General features: G+C 39.9%; 1 protein-coding gene across 3 annotated transcripts in view; it reads left to right on the top strand.

Moving 5' to 3' along the window:
* Positions 1–16704, top strand: part of ush1c (Usher syndrome 1C) — a 211973-nt gene that overhangs the window by 45416 nt on the left and 149853 nt on the right. For all 3 annotated transcript variants that reach the window (XM_059652022.1, XM_059652023.1, XM_059652024.1), the window contains exon 4: positions 9438–9576. In XM_059652022.1, the coding sequence (XP_059508005.1) occupies positions 9438–9576 (139 nt within the window). The remainder of the gene's footprint in view (positions 1–9437; positions 9577–16704) is intronic.

Raw genomic sequence — 16704 nt, forward strand, 5'->3', positions numbered from 1 at the left:
TGTTTGTTAATGGAGTCCCACGTTGAAGTATCCATGACCAATATTCACTTGTCTCAATACACGCAGGCAATGAGGGCCATCAGTTTGACTAGGACAAAGTGACCAGACATGCAAGGGAATTTCTAGAAGCCTAGTTCTCAACATGGAACTCTATTAACAAATACATAGAAATACAGACCACTGCTAAAACAACAGAACTGGAAGCAACAAGATCATCACAATTGAAGATCATATAAATCGTAAGAAAGCAGAACACCAACACTTTGATTAGAGGTCGCACTGATGATGTTGCCTCGAAAGGTAACGAAATATCTGTATACTACAGAACAACAGGCTCGGCAAGGAAATGAGCAACTGCATCCACAACCCGAGCTACAAATTTTCGCTAAGATCTTAAAGACCCCCAATAGTCACTCCAATACCTCCTATCCAAATTTTTGAAGAACTAATCCCAGACTTTTCAAAGAGTTTATTTCCAGATCCTGGTTTAGTATCTTAGGCAAAAGACTTAACTATTTATGGAATACGCAATAACATTAGCAGAGACAGAAAATTAAACAATATGGTAATCTAATTAATATCTCATTAATTAAACGCAAAACATTTGTTTTCAGCTCCGATTTGTACAAAAGACAGGCAAACACATGTAGTTAAAGGATAAATAAAAGAAAATAACAAAACTGACCAAATTACGTAAATGGCTTCCTTAATACGTTATTTCACAGGTATAGCTTTGGTCTCCTTGTTTACTTTTCTAAACATGCTGATCAGGGTCACCTTCTCAGCTCACTCACGTAAAAGTAGTAATATTTTTAACTCAGCATTCTATCCCCTGGGCTTCCAAATGTTAGTGGGGGAGATTCGGAAAAATTGATAAAAGAACAAAAACAAAATTGATGAAAAATCAACAAGGATTCTAACAGCTGCTCTGTTCCTAATGCCCAGTCTTGCCTAATATCTTCTCATATTTTATTGTGGTTTCATCACCGACCAAAAAGTGTTCAGACAGTCTTAAAAAAGAGTTTTTATTCAACAACAGCAAACACATGGAATTTAAAAAGACATAGATAAGTTGGATTTGCGTCTGGAAACAGATAGGGAGCTGTTTGCCTTTCTACCAGCAACAAAATATCAATTTGTGATCTTGGCTCCCAGCACACATCTGTTGGGACTGGGTGTTAGTGAAGACCTGTCTGGCTTGTGGTACTTGACAGTGCCCTACTCTATAATGCAGAAGATGATGTTTGTCTGCTCAATATCTTTTTCCTCCTCGGAATACTGCTGTTGCTCTCCCAGCTGTTCAGTGTTAATCAGATCCCCTCTCTGCTTTCTCCAGTTCTGCAAAGCACAGCCTGCCAGGATTATGTTGCACACTCTATCTGGACTGAAGGTCCCCTCAAACTGTTTCAAGCATTGTAACCTCATGTTCAAGAGGCCTATTTTCTGCACACTGTATCCTGGGTTGACTGATGGCTAGCATGCTTGACATCTGTCAGAGGATTAGTTAACAGTTAGTAGCATTGTTGCAGAGGGTAGCCCTTATCTCCCAGTAACTATCCTTGTAAAGCATGCAGCTCTTGAAATGAAGTAGGAATGATCAAGGATATAGATGTCACGGCAGCTCCCAGACTATTTGGAACAGACTGTGGTGTTGATGATCACAGATGAATTGAGCATTGATGGAATTAATCTGAACATAGCATGCATAAAAGGTGAGAAACATCCCTGCAGTGGCTGCATACGTTGGTCATGGTTCCAATGAGCTTCAGTGGGGAATGTCAGAAGCAAAATATTCACATTGCATACAGATATTGGTCTAGTATAGTCCAGTGGTACATAGAGGACTGCAATAAACATGCAATGTCTCTATGTGGACCTTTTGACATACGGACCTTATTCTGATGCATCCAGAAGAGGCCACACCATGCAAATGCAGGAGGAAATAGTAAGTGCTATACAATTACTAATGCCTTGTCTCCCATACCTCCAACTCACCATACCTCCCATCACTCAAGAAAGGCAACTTTGCACATAACAGCATGTTGGCAAATACTTGTACTTAAATCAGGCCAACGCTCATGTGTAGCCCATGAGATAGTAGACTGTCTTTGTGCATTGTTGCTCACAGGTCATCTGTGATTACTTCCACTTCATAGAAATGACTCATCAATCTGTAATGACAATGTCAAGGTTGCATGTGACCAGGATTTGTATTCCACATGGTTGGACACAGCAAGCCTTTCACATGTAGAAAGCTATGATTTTCCAGGTGACTTTAACACTTTATTGTGAATATGCCTGATTTAACGGAATTACCCACTGGAGGGCCTTACATCGCCCTCAAGTAGAGCCCACGTGCTCAGAGAGGAAAATAAAACACTTATTCCGTCCACTCCAGGTGTCAACGCACCATTTTCCGTTTATCTTACACATTTCTAATTTGCATACATTGTGCAAAGAAAACACAGGCTCAATGAGTGACAGGCTCAGCCTAATAATCCAGAGACCACTTCCTCTCCAACTCAACCCCTCATGTTCCTTTCTTTCTTGCACTCCCTGTTGAGCCCATCAGTACTGAGGCATTCCCACGCACCCTCTTTGAATTATGACTTTATCTCATGACATTACCTTTTGAGCTTCAGCCCCATATCGCATACATGCCAACCATCATGCTGCACTGGCTCACCACCACCAGTTGAATCCAGGGCTGTTGTGATTGTCAGTTACCTCCCTGTAATGCCCCATGCTCTCCAGTGTGTCATTGTCTGATCTGTTTACAAGTTGAGTTGCCCTCCCTTTCTTAATTATTGTCCCTTCTGCATCTCAAGTCTGCTGACTCCAATCCCCGTGCTTTACTTCAATATCTCTACCACAGCAGTTGGCACTAACATTGCTTCTTCGCTTTCGTTAAGGTTGACCCTCAGAACTGACCATGGCCTACCCCCTTCTTTCTGATGACTGACCAGATCCTTGACTGATCTTTGTGCAGTTCTCCAACCAACTTAGCTCAAATCTTCAGACTAGCTCCAGTGGACATGCAGACTGATCATGGCCCTTTCCAGATGGAAGAGATAGAGAACCTCGTATTCATACTGCCTCAAAGACATGGAAGACAGGCAATAATTGGGAATTCTCTTTTCTCTTGCAACATGGGAAGATTGACTTTACACATTTTGATTTGGAATGCTTCATTTTTGAAGATTTTTAGTGTTGCTTGGTTGTCAAGCAAGACACAACGATCTAATTAACAGAGGGAAGCCTTTTGTCATGTTGTTTTAGCTCACATCTAAGAGTTTGGATTTGAGACACACTGGGCACGGATAGGGTGAAGAGCCAAGGTCTTTTCCCCAGGGTAGGGGATTCTAAAACATTACGGCATAGGTTCGAGGTGAGAGAGGAAAGATTTAAAAGGGACCCGAGGGGCAACTTTTTCACACAGAGGGTTGTGCATGTATGGAATGAGCTGCCTGAGGAAGTAGTAGAGGCTGGTACAATTACAACATTTAAAAGGCATCTGGATGGGTATATGAATGGGAAGGGTTTAGAAGGATATGGGCCAAATGCTGGTAAATGGGATTTATGTAGGATATCTGGTCAGCATGAATGAGTTGGATCAGAGGTCTGTTTCCATGCTGTACATGTCTATGATCTATGATTTTATGACCAAGGAGAAAGCAAGATGAAAGCCTGTCTTCAGGCTTAGATTTCTTCAGAATTCTATTCATCGTGTCTGTGTACAAAATGCAACTGTACATGATAATCTGAGATCTAAGCCTCTATTCTTACTCTTGCATTAAGGGGCCACTTGCTACATGCACTTCTGTCTTCAAATCTAATTGATTCTGCTGCACTGTGTTATATATGTATATGAGCAGGCCCAGGACTTCATTGTAAGGTTGCTCCAGACTCTCTCAACTCTTACACGGTAGGAAGTTATGATCTGGCACTGTCGGTGAATAGGAAAGAGGAATTGCAGTGGACTGCCATTGCAATTTCTACTAAATACCATGCAACGACTGCCACAAACATTACATCGGACAGACAGGAAGGTAACTAGCCATCAGAATACATGAACGTCAACTAGCAGCAAAATGACATGACAAACTCTCCTTAATATCAGTATGCTCAGACAATGAGGGCCATCAGTTTAACTGGGACAAAGTAACCATGGTAGCCCAAGCCAACGTAGACACGCGTGGGAATTCCTAGAGGCATGGTTCTCCACCTGTAATGCAATCAATGTAGAATTGGGCCCCATATACAAACCCAGAGAGATTGGAACCAGAAATGACAGTACTCACCATAACAGACCGGACAGTATAAATTCCAAGTGGAGTAGAATAACATTGCTTCATTGGAGCCTCTGTTTATGATGTCACCTCGCATGGTGATTAAACATCTGATTGAGAACAAACCAGCTCGGTGAGCAAGTCCACAACCTCACCCACAACCCGAGCTACGTACCTTTGCCAAAACTTTGGGAATTAACTGTTGGTCATCGTTTAACTGGAGCGTCCTAGGTAGCAACACTCTACCAACCACTCAACACTCTCCTCTCATACAGTATAAATATTGTTTTCCCTTTACTTGGGTATTGCTTGTGAATTGTCTTGAACAGTGCATGTTGAAAAGATCTAACAATTAGTCTTTATTTTGTCACTAATAGCCCTTTATTCTACTAAAGATTTCAGGATAATAATGGAAAAAAAAATTTGAAAGGGAGAGAGTATACATAAATGGACTTGGAGCTTTTTGTAACAAAAACAGAAATTGCTGGAAAAGCTCAGCAAGTCTTGCAGCATCTGTGAAGAAAAGTCAGAGTTAGCGTTTTGGGCCCGCTGACCCTTCTTCGGAAATGATTGTGCCAGACCTGCTGAGCTTTTGCAGCAACTTCTGTTTTTGTTTCTAACTTACAACATCTTCAGTTCTTTTGGTTTTAATACAGTTTTTAGTAATATGCTGGGATGTTTCCACGGATCATTACTCGCAGAGTGAGTCCAGAGCTCTCCTGGGAGCATGAGATTGCACATTCTCCATTCCAGTGATGTGCATCACCAAGTTTAAAAAGTTAGGTAGTACTCTCACGTCAGCATGTTTACCTGATTTTCTCAAATAACTTTTTTTCATATGTAAAAAGAATGACAGCTTTCTAATATTAAATGAGTTCTCCTAAAACAATTTGGAAGTGCTTTTGGCTGAACAATGCTTGCAATTGTTATCCATGCTTTATACAGTAATGTATTCACCTGGGATCATACAGTGGAACTCTCTGCAATAAGAAGCTTTTTATGAAGAGAAACAATGTTGTATTGTTGAATTTCCTTGTTTTATGAGATGCTTGAATGACTGTTGAACCATACCAGGAATTCTGAAGCTTCTTTTTAATTATACGATGGGAATTTGCTTCATGGCTTTTCTGTATCTCTTTCGAGCTTTAAAATAAAAATGGAGTTTCCATGACAAAAGGAATTAATTAAAGCAACTTGTCACTCAACTAAGTCTTCTAGACAATGACTGTAACTCCTGCAATACTTGACCAGAGTTCACTTTGTGACTGGGGAAGATCATTTAGCCCATTTTACTGCATGCATCAGAGCTATCCTAATGTGCCCCAAGATAGTCAACAATGGTTTTTCAATAGATTACATGGGGAGTTTTGTCTGCTACTGTTTGTGGAATTTTGTTCAATGTATTGATTAGTCTTTCTGTGAAAAAGAGCTTTCCTGGCATTAACCCTAAAATTGCCTGATGCCAGTTTGAACCCATCTCTCAATTCCATTCCATTTTCTGCATCCTGAATAACCTCAAATGCTATTCTGCTCTGTCCATAAGAAATATCCCGACTTACCAGTGTGAAGGCCAACTGGAGAAAGAGAATTTCATTTTTGCCTTAGCGCTTTACTGCCTTCATGACTCAACTGAGTTCAACAACTTTTATGGATGAGTATTGTCTTACATTTTGATTTCCTGTCCATGTTCAGTTTGCACAGTTAACTTTCAGCAGTGCTAACTAATTGTGTATGCTGTTCACAAATACCATTAACTTATATTCCATGTCTATATCTTTCCTGTCATTGCACTTGTTTTGTCTTTTGCACCGAGAAACCTCAGTATCTGTTCATTTACATCTCCTCCCCTTTGTCTACTGGATGAAAAATACAATGTTCTACACCCTTACTCCACACCACCCCCACCCACCACAGTTCTGCAGAACATTCAGTTGGTCTTGAAATGTTAAGTCTGTCCCTCTGCACAGATGCTGCCAGACCTGTTGAGTTTCTCCAGCACTTTATTTTTATTTCGGTTCTCTCGCATCAACAGTATTTTATTATCACCTACTACTCCACTTTGTGTGTATCATTACTAAATTCCACATGATGCAATTCAATGCCATATCCCAACTCCTTGGAAAACATGTTCCAAACCTGTGATTTCATCCAACCAGAATGAAAGTAGTAGCGGGGACTTAGAACATGTGCAATTTCCCTTCCAAGTTATATGCTATTCTGACTGGGAGATAGCATTTTCATGTCAAAACGCTAGAAGTTGCTACCAGCAGCAGGATATCATATAAATTGCATGGTTTAAAAAGGTTACTACCCCACTGCATTCTCAAGCCATTTTAGATGCAGACACAGCCGGAGATGACCTATCCATTTGTTGACAGCATGGCAGTCTGAGTTTAATGAAAAAATACACATCTAATGTGCCTTCTTTAAAAGTTCAAGGGCCCAAAATTTTCATAACTCAGGTCTTGATACTGGGATAATAAAATGTGAGGCTGGATGAACACAGCAGGCCAAGCAGCATCTCAGGAGCACAAAAGCTGACGTTTCGGACCTAGACCCTTCATCAGAGTGCTCTCTGATGAAGGGTCTAGGCCCGAAACGTCAGCTTTTGTGCTCCTGAGATGCTGCTGGGCCTGCTGTGTTCATCCAGCCTCACATTTTATTATCTTGGATTCTCCAGCATCTGCAGTACCCATTATCACATCTTGATACTGGGAGGCCAGCTCATCATTCTTCTTGACACTTCTCTTCATTTTTGAGAGTTTCTCTTCATAATTGAAAGTGGAAGGTGGTTATATTTCTGGTGAGGCAATTGCAGACAGTCTTGTGGGACAACCAGAAGCTCTGAACCTGAAAAGTCAGGCTTCTTTCTGTACCATCTTCACATTGGTAGCAATCTGTGCCCCATAATGCTGGGCAATGAGAACAGCACATGTGCCAAAATAGAGAGAAGATTGCAGGCATCTTGCATACAACAGCAGTTCCATGCTGTATGGTACATCTGGCCTGAGGCAGCACCTTAGCAATCCAGTAATGTTTCAGAGGACAGGCAAGAATCTTTGCACTCTGGTATCTGCAGTTCTGATATAATAGTCTAAGAGTGAATGGCAACAGGTTGACCTTGCATGACAGCAGGAAATAATGTACAGCAGTAAGCTAACTTCAGATTGAACTTCCAGTACAGCACCAAAACCTTAAGTGGCTTTTGTTTGTGCGACTGTAGACATTGAGACACAGGCCCTCAAATGTTTCATTATAGTTGAGTCTGTAGAGTGTTAACAGAGTTGGCTATCATTTCCATTCTGAAAGAATGCACCCTGTGCTCCAAACAAAGCCCTGTACCGAATTATTGCTGATTCCTCCATGCTCCGTGACATTGGTAGCAGGCTTTCTGGCAAACCTCAATGCACCAAGCATTTTATTGTATGTGCTCAAAATTTGTGAATGTTGCCCCCCCATCAAACCACCATTTATGGTACTTTGTCCTGTCTACAAGCCACTTGTGCCCTTGTCTCACCACATACAGGCCCCTTTCTAGGTTTATCCCATAAAGTACACATATGGCATTATCTGAACTAGAGGTTGCAGATGACTTACTTCCTTTTTCACTTCTTTGCCATTTTCCTTTTCTTCCATCCCATGCTCTTCCAATACTGCCTGGCCAGGTTGCAATTTCTGGTAATACAGTGATGAGAGGCATGTGTTTAAATAAGGAAGAGATGTATGTTGACACTATTTGCAGGTATTAAACTAGAAGAGATTGTGGGATGATGAAGGAAGTAGGATGTAAAAAGGAGGATTAGGCTTCAGCCCTTTACAAATGCTTTAAAACACTTGACACTTGAATGAAATTTCAATAACATCTCCTTAAGTAAAAAACTGCACACAGTATCAGCAGATCACAGGACTCTTCCTCCCATACTGTCAGGCCTAGAACCAGCTCTGTGCTATCAGAATCCTGCAACCCCCTCGCTTGTTAGTACAACATCACCATAGGTATGAGTATTATGAGTAGAAACACAGGACACAAGGTCTGCTTAGCCCATAACTTCTCGGCTGGGTATATTCTCTGCCTCCTTCCAGCATCACCTTCTCAAATTATACCAAACTCTTTGCTTTCCACATTCCAAAACTCTACACTATTTTTGCAGAATTCCAAGACAGTTAAATAAATGCTGCCTAATTTGAAAAGTCTCAATCCAGCTTAATGGATTCCAGGAGCACTATTCCAAAAGCAATAGTTGCCCCATTTTCACTGTTTCCTGCTGTTTTTTTTTCCATTCCAATGCAAGTCAGTGCAGATGACTAAGTCCTATCTGTTACATTTTTTTGCCATCATGTTGCTGTAAATTCTGGATTTTAAGAAATGGAAGAGAAAAAAAACATAAAATACATTGGTTTGAAAATGCATATAATTTAAGCTCAAATAACATTGTTTCACATTTGTAATGAAAATCAACCATTTGATTAATATAACCAGTGTGAGATGTCCTGACTGTTCCCCACTTGTATTGCTGTTCCTCTCAAAAGTTCAGTCATGTTTATCTGTTTCTTATGTTACAGGGTGTAAATTTATCATGGTCTGCAGGCTTGTCAAGCGCTTGCACCTTGTATAAATTTGAACATAAATTTTATTAGCAAGCTCACTGTAAAGAGCAAGTGTGATGGTTGTCCTTTCTGTAAACCTGACTCCTCAAATCTGAATGCTTTTGCAAAAAGTTTAGAAACAAATTTGTGTGTAATGAAGCAATCTGCTATTGTAATTGATACAACAAATTTTTCCAGAAGGCCAATTAAGAGATTTTCTGTCGGTGACACTTTCCTTGTTCTTATTCCACGTGATATCATTACATAAAACAGAAAAACTCAACAAACAATAGGGAACCACATGATGTTGATATAAATGTTTTATGTTAAATCTGAGGCCTTAATGAATTTCACACAGGAATTAGACCCAATACCAGCTCACAAATAGTTTCAAAGGTTGAAAATTGAAGCTCAGAAGCAAAGTGCCAAACCATTGTCCACTTCCTCTGCAATGTAGGCCAACGTATTTATGTATAATTTCAGGTTGTGAAGTCTGCTTTCTCAATGAACAAAGGAAGAAATTTACTCATATTCGTAATTCAGTATTTTTTTAACCTGTAGGAAATTAAAAGAGGTGCGTTTAGACCGAACACATCCTGAAGGACTTGGCATGAGTGTGCGAGGTGGTTTGGAGTTTAACTGTGGCCTCTTCATCTCTCAATTAGTAAAAGGAGGACAGGCAGACAACGTTGGCCTACAGGTAAGGATGACTGTCATGTAAGAGAGGTGAAATGCTTCAGTAAACATCATCTGTCTTTGTAACAGTGCTGAATGCAGTTCACCAAATTATTTATTTGGCAGTGGCCCATCTACAAGCTCATAAACAGAGAATGACCTTTTCAGCTCTAAGTTGTTTAGCAATGTCCTGTGACAATGCCAACACCAGATTAGATAAATTGCAGAGAGGTTTGTGACTTCTTCTAAGAACTTCCCCCTCTTTATTAAATACCATTAAGCATGACATAAGTTGGAAATCAACATATTCTAGCTTATCCAGAAATCTGGAAATCGCAGCCAGTTCATCAAATAATCTTAGCAATTTCCTCAGTAAAATCCATTGCATGTGTACATCACACTTTTTGTGTGAGAACAAGTTGCTATTTTACAATTATGAAGATTGCAATTTTAAAGAGTTAGTATTTTGTACAATCCACAACGGACTCTCACGATCAAGTCAGGATAATCGAATACTGTGCCCCTGTTTAATGGCAGGCTGCTACATTTATACGGAGTCAGAGAAATAGGATGAGGAACTGGATACTGACACTAAGGTTGGATGTTTATGGGTGACAAAGGAGATCAGCAGCAGGGGTGTAGTGTTATGCTGTTAGATTCCATGCAGGTGGCAATCTAATGACCAGGCTCTCAAAGGTGAGTACATTTCCTGTGCACATCATACCAATTCCTCTGCCTCCTCAAGAATAACCCATGACAGAGCTCATCATAACACTTACTTTGTAGTTTCAATGCTTAACTCCAATTATGCTCTTTCTCAGATCTCCATCTATGAATACACCATTACTACTGACTCTCATGAGTGTGATTTCGTCCCTTTCCCTCATTATTGTCTTCACCAAATGTACTGCTTCCATCAGCTGAACTTATGTCTAATACTTACTCTATTTAGATTTTATCTTTCCTCCTTATTAGAGACGGAATGCACATTACGAATGACCACAAGATCGTATAACATAGGACCAGAATTTGGCCATTTGGCACATTGACTCTTCTCCGCCACTCAATCGTGATTGACGTGTTTCTGACCCCATTCTCCTGCCTTCTCACCATAACCTTGATCCCCTTATTAACCAAAAACTATCTATCTTTATCTTAAATACACTCAATGACTTGGCGCCCAAAGCCCTCTGCAGCAATGAGTTCCACAGATTAACCACCCTCTGGCTGAAGAAATTCCGACTCGTGTCAGTTCTCAAGCGTCATCCCTTCACTCTGAGGCTGTGCCCTGGGGTCCGGGTCTCTCCTACTAGTGCAAACACCTTCTCCACGTATGCTCTATGCAGGCCTCTCAGTTTTCTTTAAGTTTCAGTGAGATCACCCCAGTCCTTCTAAACTCTATTGAGCACAGACCCAGAGCCCTCAGCTGCTCCTCATATGACATAGGGCAGTGTGTGACATTGGGTCATGAAAACATGGATAAGAGAGTATTAACTGTCTTCTGTGGTTTCAATCACACCGTTGACCATGGCTTCAGTTGTGACTGTCCCAGTGATGTCCAGCACTGTTTCCTCTGTGGTTCTGAGGGCTTGCCCTACCCATCCACTACCAGTTAGGTTCTGGTGCTTCTAATTACGGACTAGTTTGTCCTGTCAGAGTAAGGAAAATGTATCAGTGAGGGCGATGCAATGTATGTTTGGGCGATTCACTTGTCATAATTGAATAGTTGGCAAGTTCTGAGTGTGTGCGTCTTCCTGCGGCCGAAAGTAAACAGGGATTTGTTTGGGGAGATTTTTTTTTTGGCAGTCTAGGTCAGGAGCACATAACAGCACTGATACAATGAGCATTGTACCAGAAAAAAACAGGAGAAGGAGGAGACCTGACTCAGCCTGAAGCAATGAATATTCTACACAAGCCAAGTAAAGGCAGGCATATCTAAAACTCATGTGGATTCCCATAGAAACTCTCTGTACTGTGAGGAAATGAGGAAGATTGAAGGAGAAGTTGTTAAATGTGAAAACAAGTTCAGCTGATGGTGGAGGCAGTGTGGAGGGTTCCAGGGTTGCACATGGGGGCATGTAAAGTTTGGAATGTCCATGTTATTGACTGCTTGATTTTTTTTTGAAACAGTATATATCAGTAATTTTTCCCATGAAATATCACCAAAGGCATAAGTGCAAGTAAAGTGGTTGTATTAAAATATTCCAAGTATACACTCAGAGGTACATTCACTGGTATAGCCACATTTATTTCAGAGGGACATGAGAAAACAAACTTAACAAGTTTGTTATCTCATTCAGTGAAGAACAATACTGATTATTACCAGTGCGTAGAGGGAATGCATTGGATATTGGGCCATGTACTAAGCTCCATTGATGTCAATTTTTTATAATGAAATTCTACATTCTAAACTGCAGATTTCCACCCCACCTTGTAACAATTTATGAAGGTTGAGAAGTAAGACATTCCGTATGAGAGAATAGTACCAAATTATTCTTCAAATTGAGAATGTCTGAACGGTCATTTGTTTTCTGCAGTTTTATTTGAGGATCCATTGTGTTTGTTTTGACTTGTGCTTTTTTTTTTGAAGATTAGTCAACATGTTTTACTTATTTCTTTAAATGCCACCTTAATTTGTTGTATCTGTGGTGCATTCCAACGGTGGTGTTTTATCAATTAAATGCAATTTCCATTGCTGACCTTTTAGAAATAAATAGGTGATTTAACTTGTCAAGCAATATATTGAATACGTCCAACATAATATTATTTTTAAGTCAGATTAACATTGCCAAGTCGTTTGTTATGAATTGCAATAAAGTGAGGAGAAATGTCCTTTTTTGAATATAAGTGATCTTATCTCCAAAGACTTTTTTGTTATTTGATTACCACGTTTGGCTGCTAAAGAGCTTTTCTGATGGACTATTAACCAGTTAGTCAAGTAATTGTGATACCTGCGAATTTCATTGTTCCAAACTACAGTTCCATGGGATAGTAGACACTGTCTAATTCACTCTCTTTTCATTCTCTTTCCACCAGCTACCTTTTCCACTGATTCTTTGTGAAAGCAAGTGCATTTTTTCACATTACTGTTTAAGCTCACAGTTTGTTCAAACTGGAAGGAGACGTGAAAAGCAAAATACATACCAACTAAAACATTCTACCTTATTGTGCATAAAGTGAGATTTATCTGTTACTCCAGGACTGAAAGTAAAGCACGGAATTTAATGTTCACTATTTTAGCCACCACTGATTTTCTTTTTTGCTATTTACAATGAAAATATTAATAATACTTCTAGTAAGATTCTCTCCTTCAATGGAACAATCAATCTGTAGCATTAGTCAACTGTTTATTTCATAATTGGAGATATTGTCCAAATGCCTACTATTTTTAAGGGATCCACAATTATTTGCCATGTAATTCATTCAAATTTGTCACCAATGAATACATTTGAAGTTTATAAATATTTTTGCAATCCCAGATGATATTACAAGAAAAAAATAAGATCCCAGAATGAAACCTAGCTTGATAGATTTTGTGTTTAATTTTTCTAGATGATTAATGTGGAGGTTAATCCCAGAAATATGAAGCATCAGATGTTCTTTACCTACAGAACATGAGTTTTTATGCAAGAAAGGAGCAATTGAAGTATTTATAGTACAGTCTCTGTTATCCTGCATATAAATGTCGAGAATTCTCATGCAGCTGGCAATCAGAAAGATATCTCCCTACTGTACAGTATAGTTCTCCCACAACACAATAGCCCAAGATTCAAATTTGGAAGTCAGAATTGTAAGTTTCTGCAGAACTTACTGAAACAGAGCAACTGACTTATCAGGATTGGAGCAGTTTCCATGCTCTGGGAGCTGATAATTTGGTTGTCTCTTTCTCTTTTTCATTAAAGCCTTGCTGGTAGTATTTACGAATGGCTCTGGGTGCATGGTCTTAAAATTCACATTCATCTTGTGGCAGTGATTAGTCAAGTTCTCTCAAATGCCGTTAGTATTTCTCATGGAACTGGCAGATTCAGCTCCCATTCGCCATGCATGCCAGATATCACAGAGATCAAATGAGAAAGATCTTAACACAAACAGCAAAATCAAATTTCATCTTTTTTTTCCCCAACATTATCCTTTTACAGATCATTGATCTAAGAGAGATATTACTCTTATCTTGCCTCTTAACTTTTTTTACTTAATTAACTCCTCCCCATATCTCTTTCTTGGACTATGGAGACAGATTTATATTTGTTTTTGAGACTGCTGGCATGAACCTCTGATGGTCTAAACTTTTTCAGTTCCAAAACCTTGGAAGATTTCTATACAAGATCAAGCAGTCTGGAAACTTCACAAACTAAAATCATTTCTGCTAAAATGACTTGTTCCTTTGAACTGAAAACTTGTTTCCTCTGCTAGGAGGAGATTAATGTTCCTTCTGAACAGAAGTCTGATTTTTTTTGAGCTGAAGTCAGAAGCTATAATAATAGGCTCCGGTACGTTGTAAACTCAGCAGTATGAATGTTCCATCCATTGACCTGCTTGACTGGATCACATGCCTTCTTGGAAATTATGTATTTTAGTCACTGCTACAAATGACTTTCTAACCACGTTTTTTAAAAAAAATTCACAAAACTGAGCAAAATGCACCTTTCTGAAATTTCTGAAGAAGGGTCCAGACCCAAAATGTCAACTTTCCTGCTCTTCTGATGCTGCTTGGCCTGCTGAGTTCATCCAACTCTACACTTTGTTATCTTATGATGGTATATGTTGTACACATTACAATGTATTATAAATATTGTCACAATATTTAGAATGAATCACTTACACGAGAGCAAAATTCAGTTGAAAACTGTTACATTTGTTTGAGTTAAATGCTATTAAATTCCATTTTCCTGTACTTCTTGTTAAACTATGTCGCATGCTATTAGCTAGACATGGAGTTAAAACATTTGAACTTGCATCAATGAACTAGGAATAGGCCACTCAAATCAAGCAGCCCATGATGATGTTTACTTTCCAAAGAAATCTTCACAAGCTCTTAAGTCCATTTCTCTACCCGTTGGCCCTGCTCTGCAATAACTGCAACAAATATCCCCTTAATTACTCCACTGTTATCAGCTTCATCCCCTGCACATTTTTTTCCAAACATTCTGATCATTTCTACATCATGGTTCTAGTGGGTCGGCTGTTCTTCAATTTGTCTGAAAAATGCCCATTGTTAGAATCCCTGATGGGATGGATAACTTTTACAAAGATAATTGAATTCTTAATGATTCACATAAAGCAAATGCAGGACAAGAATTCAATTTCAACATTATTACTGGGGAAAAAAAATTAAAACCAACACTTGGTAAACATTATTTAGTAAACAATTGGTACTCTATACTACAGAAAAAGTATCTCCCCTGTAACTTATTAGCAAGACCAAACTGTACAGTCATTCTGCTGAGGCAGTTTTTGAAGGAGCTTCTCTCATATTCTGGAGATGTCCTGAACTGACAATCAGCAGTAAGAACAGCTCCTATGATCCTTACTAACTCCCTGGGTATTAACTGCTTGAATATTCCAGATTCCTTTGATTACTGTCAATGTAGCGCTTCAACCAGCAAATGTCTTTCCTCTTGTTTTCTGCCTGATAGGCCACAGAAAAGACATGTTCCTCTCTGCTGACCACACTACCTGCAGCCTTTCTTCTCTCTGTTCTCCATCCCTTTTTATGTCCGAAATCTGACAGCCTAAAAGTTTGTCCACAGCATCGTCCCAAATCTAGCCATATAATCATCTTACAAAACTTTACATTTGTGACACCATTTATTATTCATGAGTCTTGACAGTGGTAGTTTCATGCCATCAAGGTTCAGCTGGAGAGAGTACACAGTAACTGTGTAGTGTAGTGGTTATCACATGTTGTCTAAAAGAGGAAAGGTCCCTGGTTTGAGACTGGGCAGGAACAGTGGCCCACTTTAATTAAGGGCAGTACAGTGGCTCAGTGGTTAGCACTGTTGCCTCACAGCGCCAGGGACCCGGGTTCAATCCCAGCCTCGGGCAACTGTCTGTGTGGAGTTTGCACGTTCTCCCTGTGTCTGCATGGGTTTCTGCTGGGTGCTTTGGTTTCTTTCCACAGTCCAAAGATGTGCAGGCTAGGTGGATATAGCTGTGCTAAATTACCCATAATGTTCAGGGGTGTGTAGGTTAGCTGCATTACCCATGGGACATGTAGGGTCCCACAGGGAAAGGGTAGGGGGATGTCACTGGGTGGGATGCTCTTTGGAGGATCAGTGTGGACTTGTTAGGGCAAATGGCCTGCTTTCACACTTTAGGGATTCTGTGGTAACAGAGTTATTTGCATTCTTGTCCTCACCCAATGTCCTTAAGAGTGCATTTTCCATTCACCGTTGTTAAACAGGCATTAAAACCCAAGTATTAAAATCATCCTCTGATGAGGCCAGTTAGACTCCATGTAAGCAGAAATTGTTCACCTGTATTACTCACGAAGACATTAGGAAGGATGATACTTTTTGCAGTTAATTTGGCCACTTATCTGAATTGTTATATGTGGCACAGCATGTAGGATTGAGAGGACAAGCAAAGAAACTGGTCTCAGCAATTTGACAGTGCTGGAGTGCAGCTGTTACATGACTTACTGTAATAGGTCAAGTTGACTCAGTAGCTGGGACATTCAGGATCCTACAGGGTTCCCAATACTGGGCTTGAAAGAAGTGCAGGAAGTCGAGAAGGTGTCACTATTGTGACAGACAGCAATACCCAGGGCAGTACTTTGCACACTACAGCAGGCACACCTATTATCCTATCAAAGATGCTCACCCCAAAGATATCCTGGCCATATCAGAGGTATAGCACTGGAGGACAAGGCCACAGCAATGAGTGCATACCAGGTACAAATTTTCCTTTTTAAAACTCGAGTTAACATCATTCGTGCTTTTAGCCTGTATATTTTTTTGTTTCGCATTGATATTTTAGTCTTAATGTCATTTGTAGGATAGTTATCAACATCAATCATCATGTGTCAAACCAGGCTGCAGCACACCATACTCCAATGCCAGCATCCCACACATTCCCTCCCTCTTGTTCTGACCATGGACAAGAAATCTTGCCTCCAAGCTGGCCTCAATGAGTCTTATCTTTCAGGGATAGT

The sequence above is a fragment of the Stegostoma tigrinum genome, chromosome 17, assembly GCF_030684315.1.
Source record: "Stegostoma tigrinum isolate sSteTig4 chromosome 17, sSteTig4.hap1, whole genome shotgun sequence".
Classification (NCBI taxonomy): domain Eukaryota; kingdom Metazoa; phylum Chordata; class Chondrichthyes; order Orectolobiformes; family Stegostomatidae; genus Stegostoma; species Stegostoma tigrinum.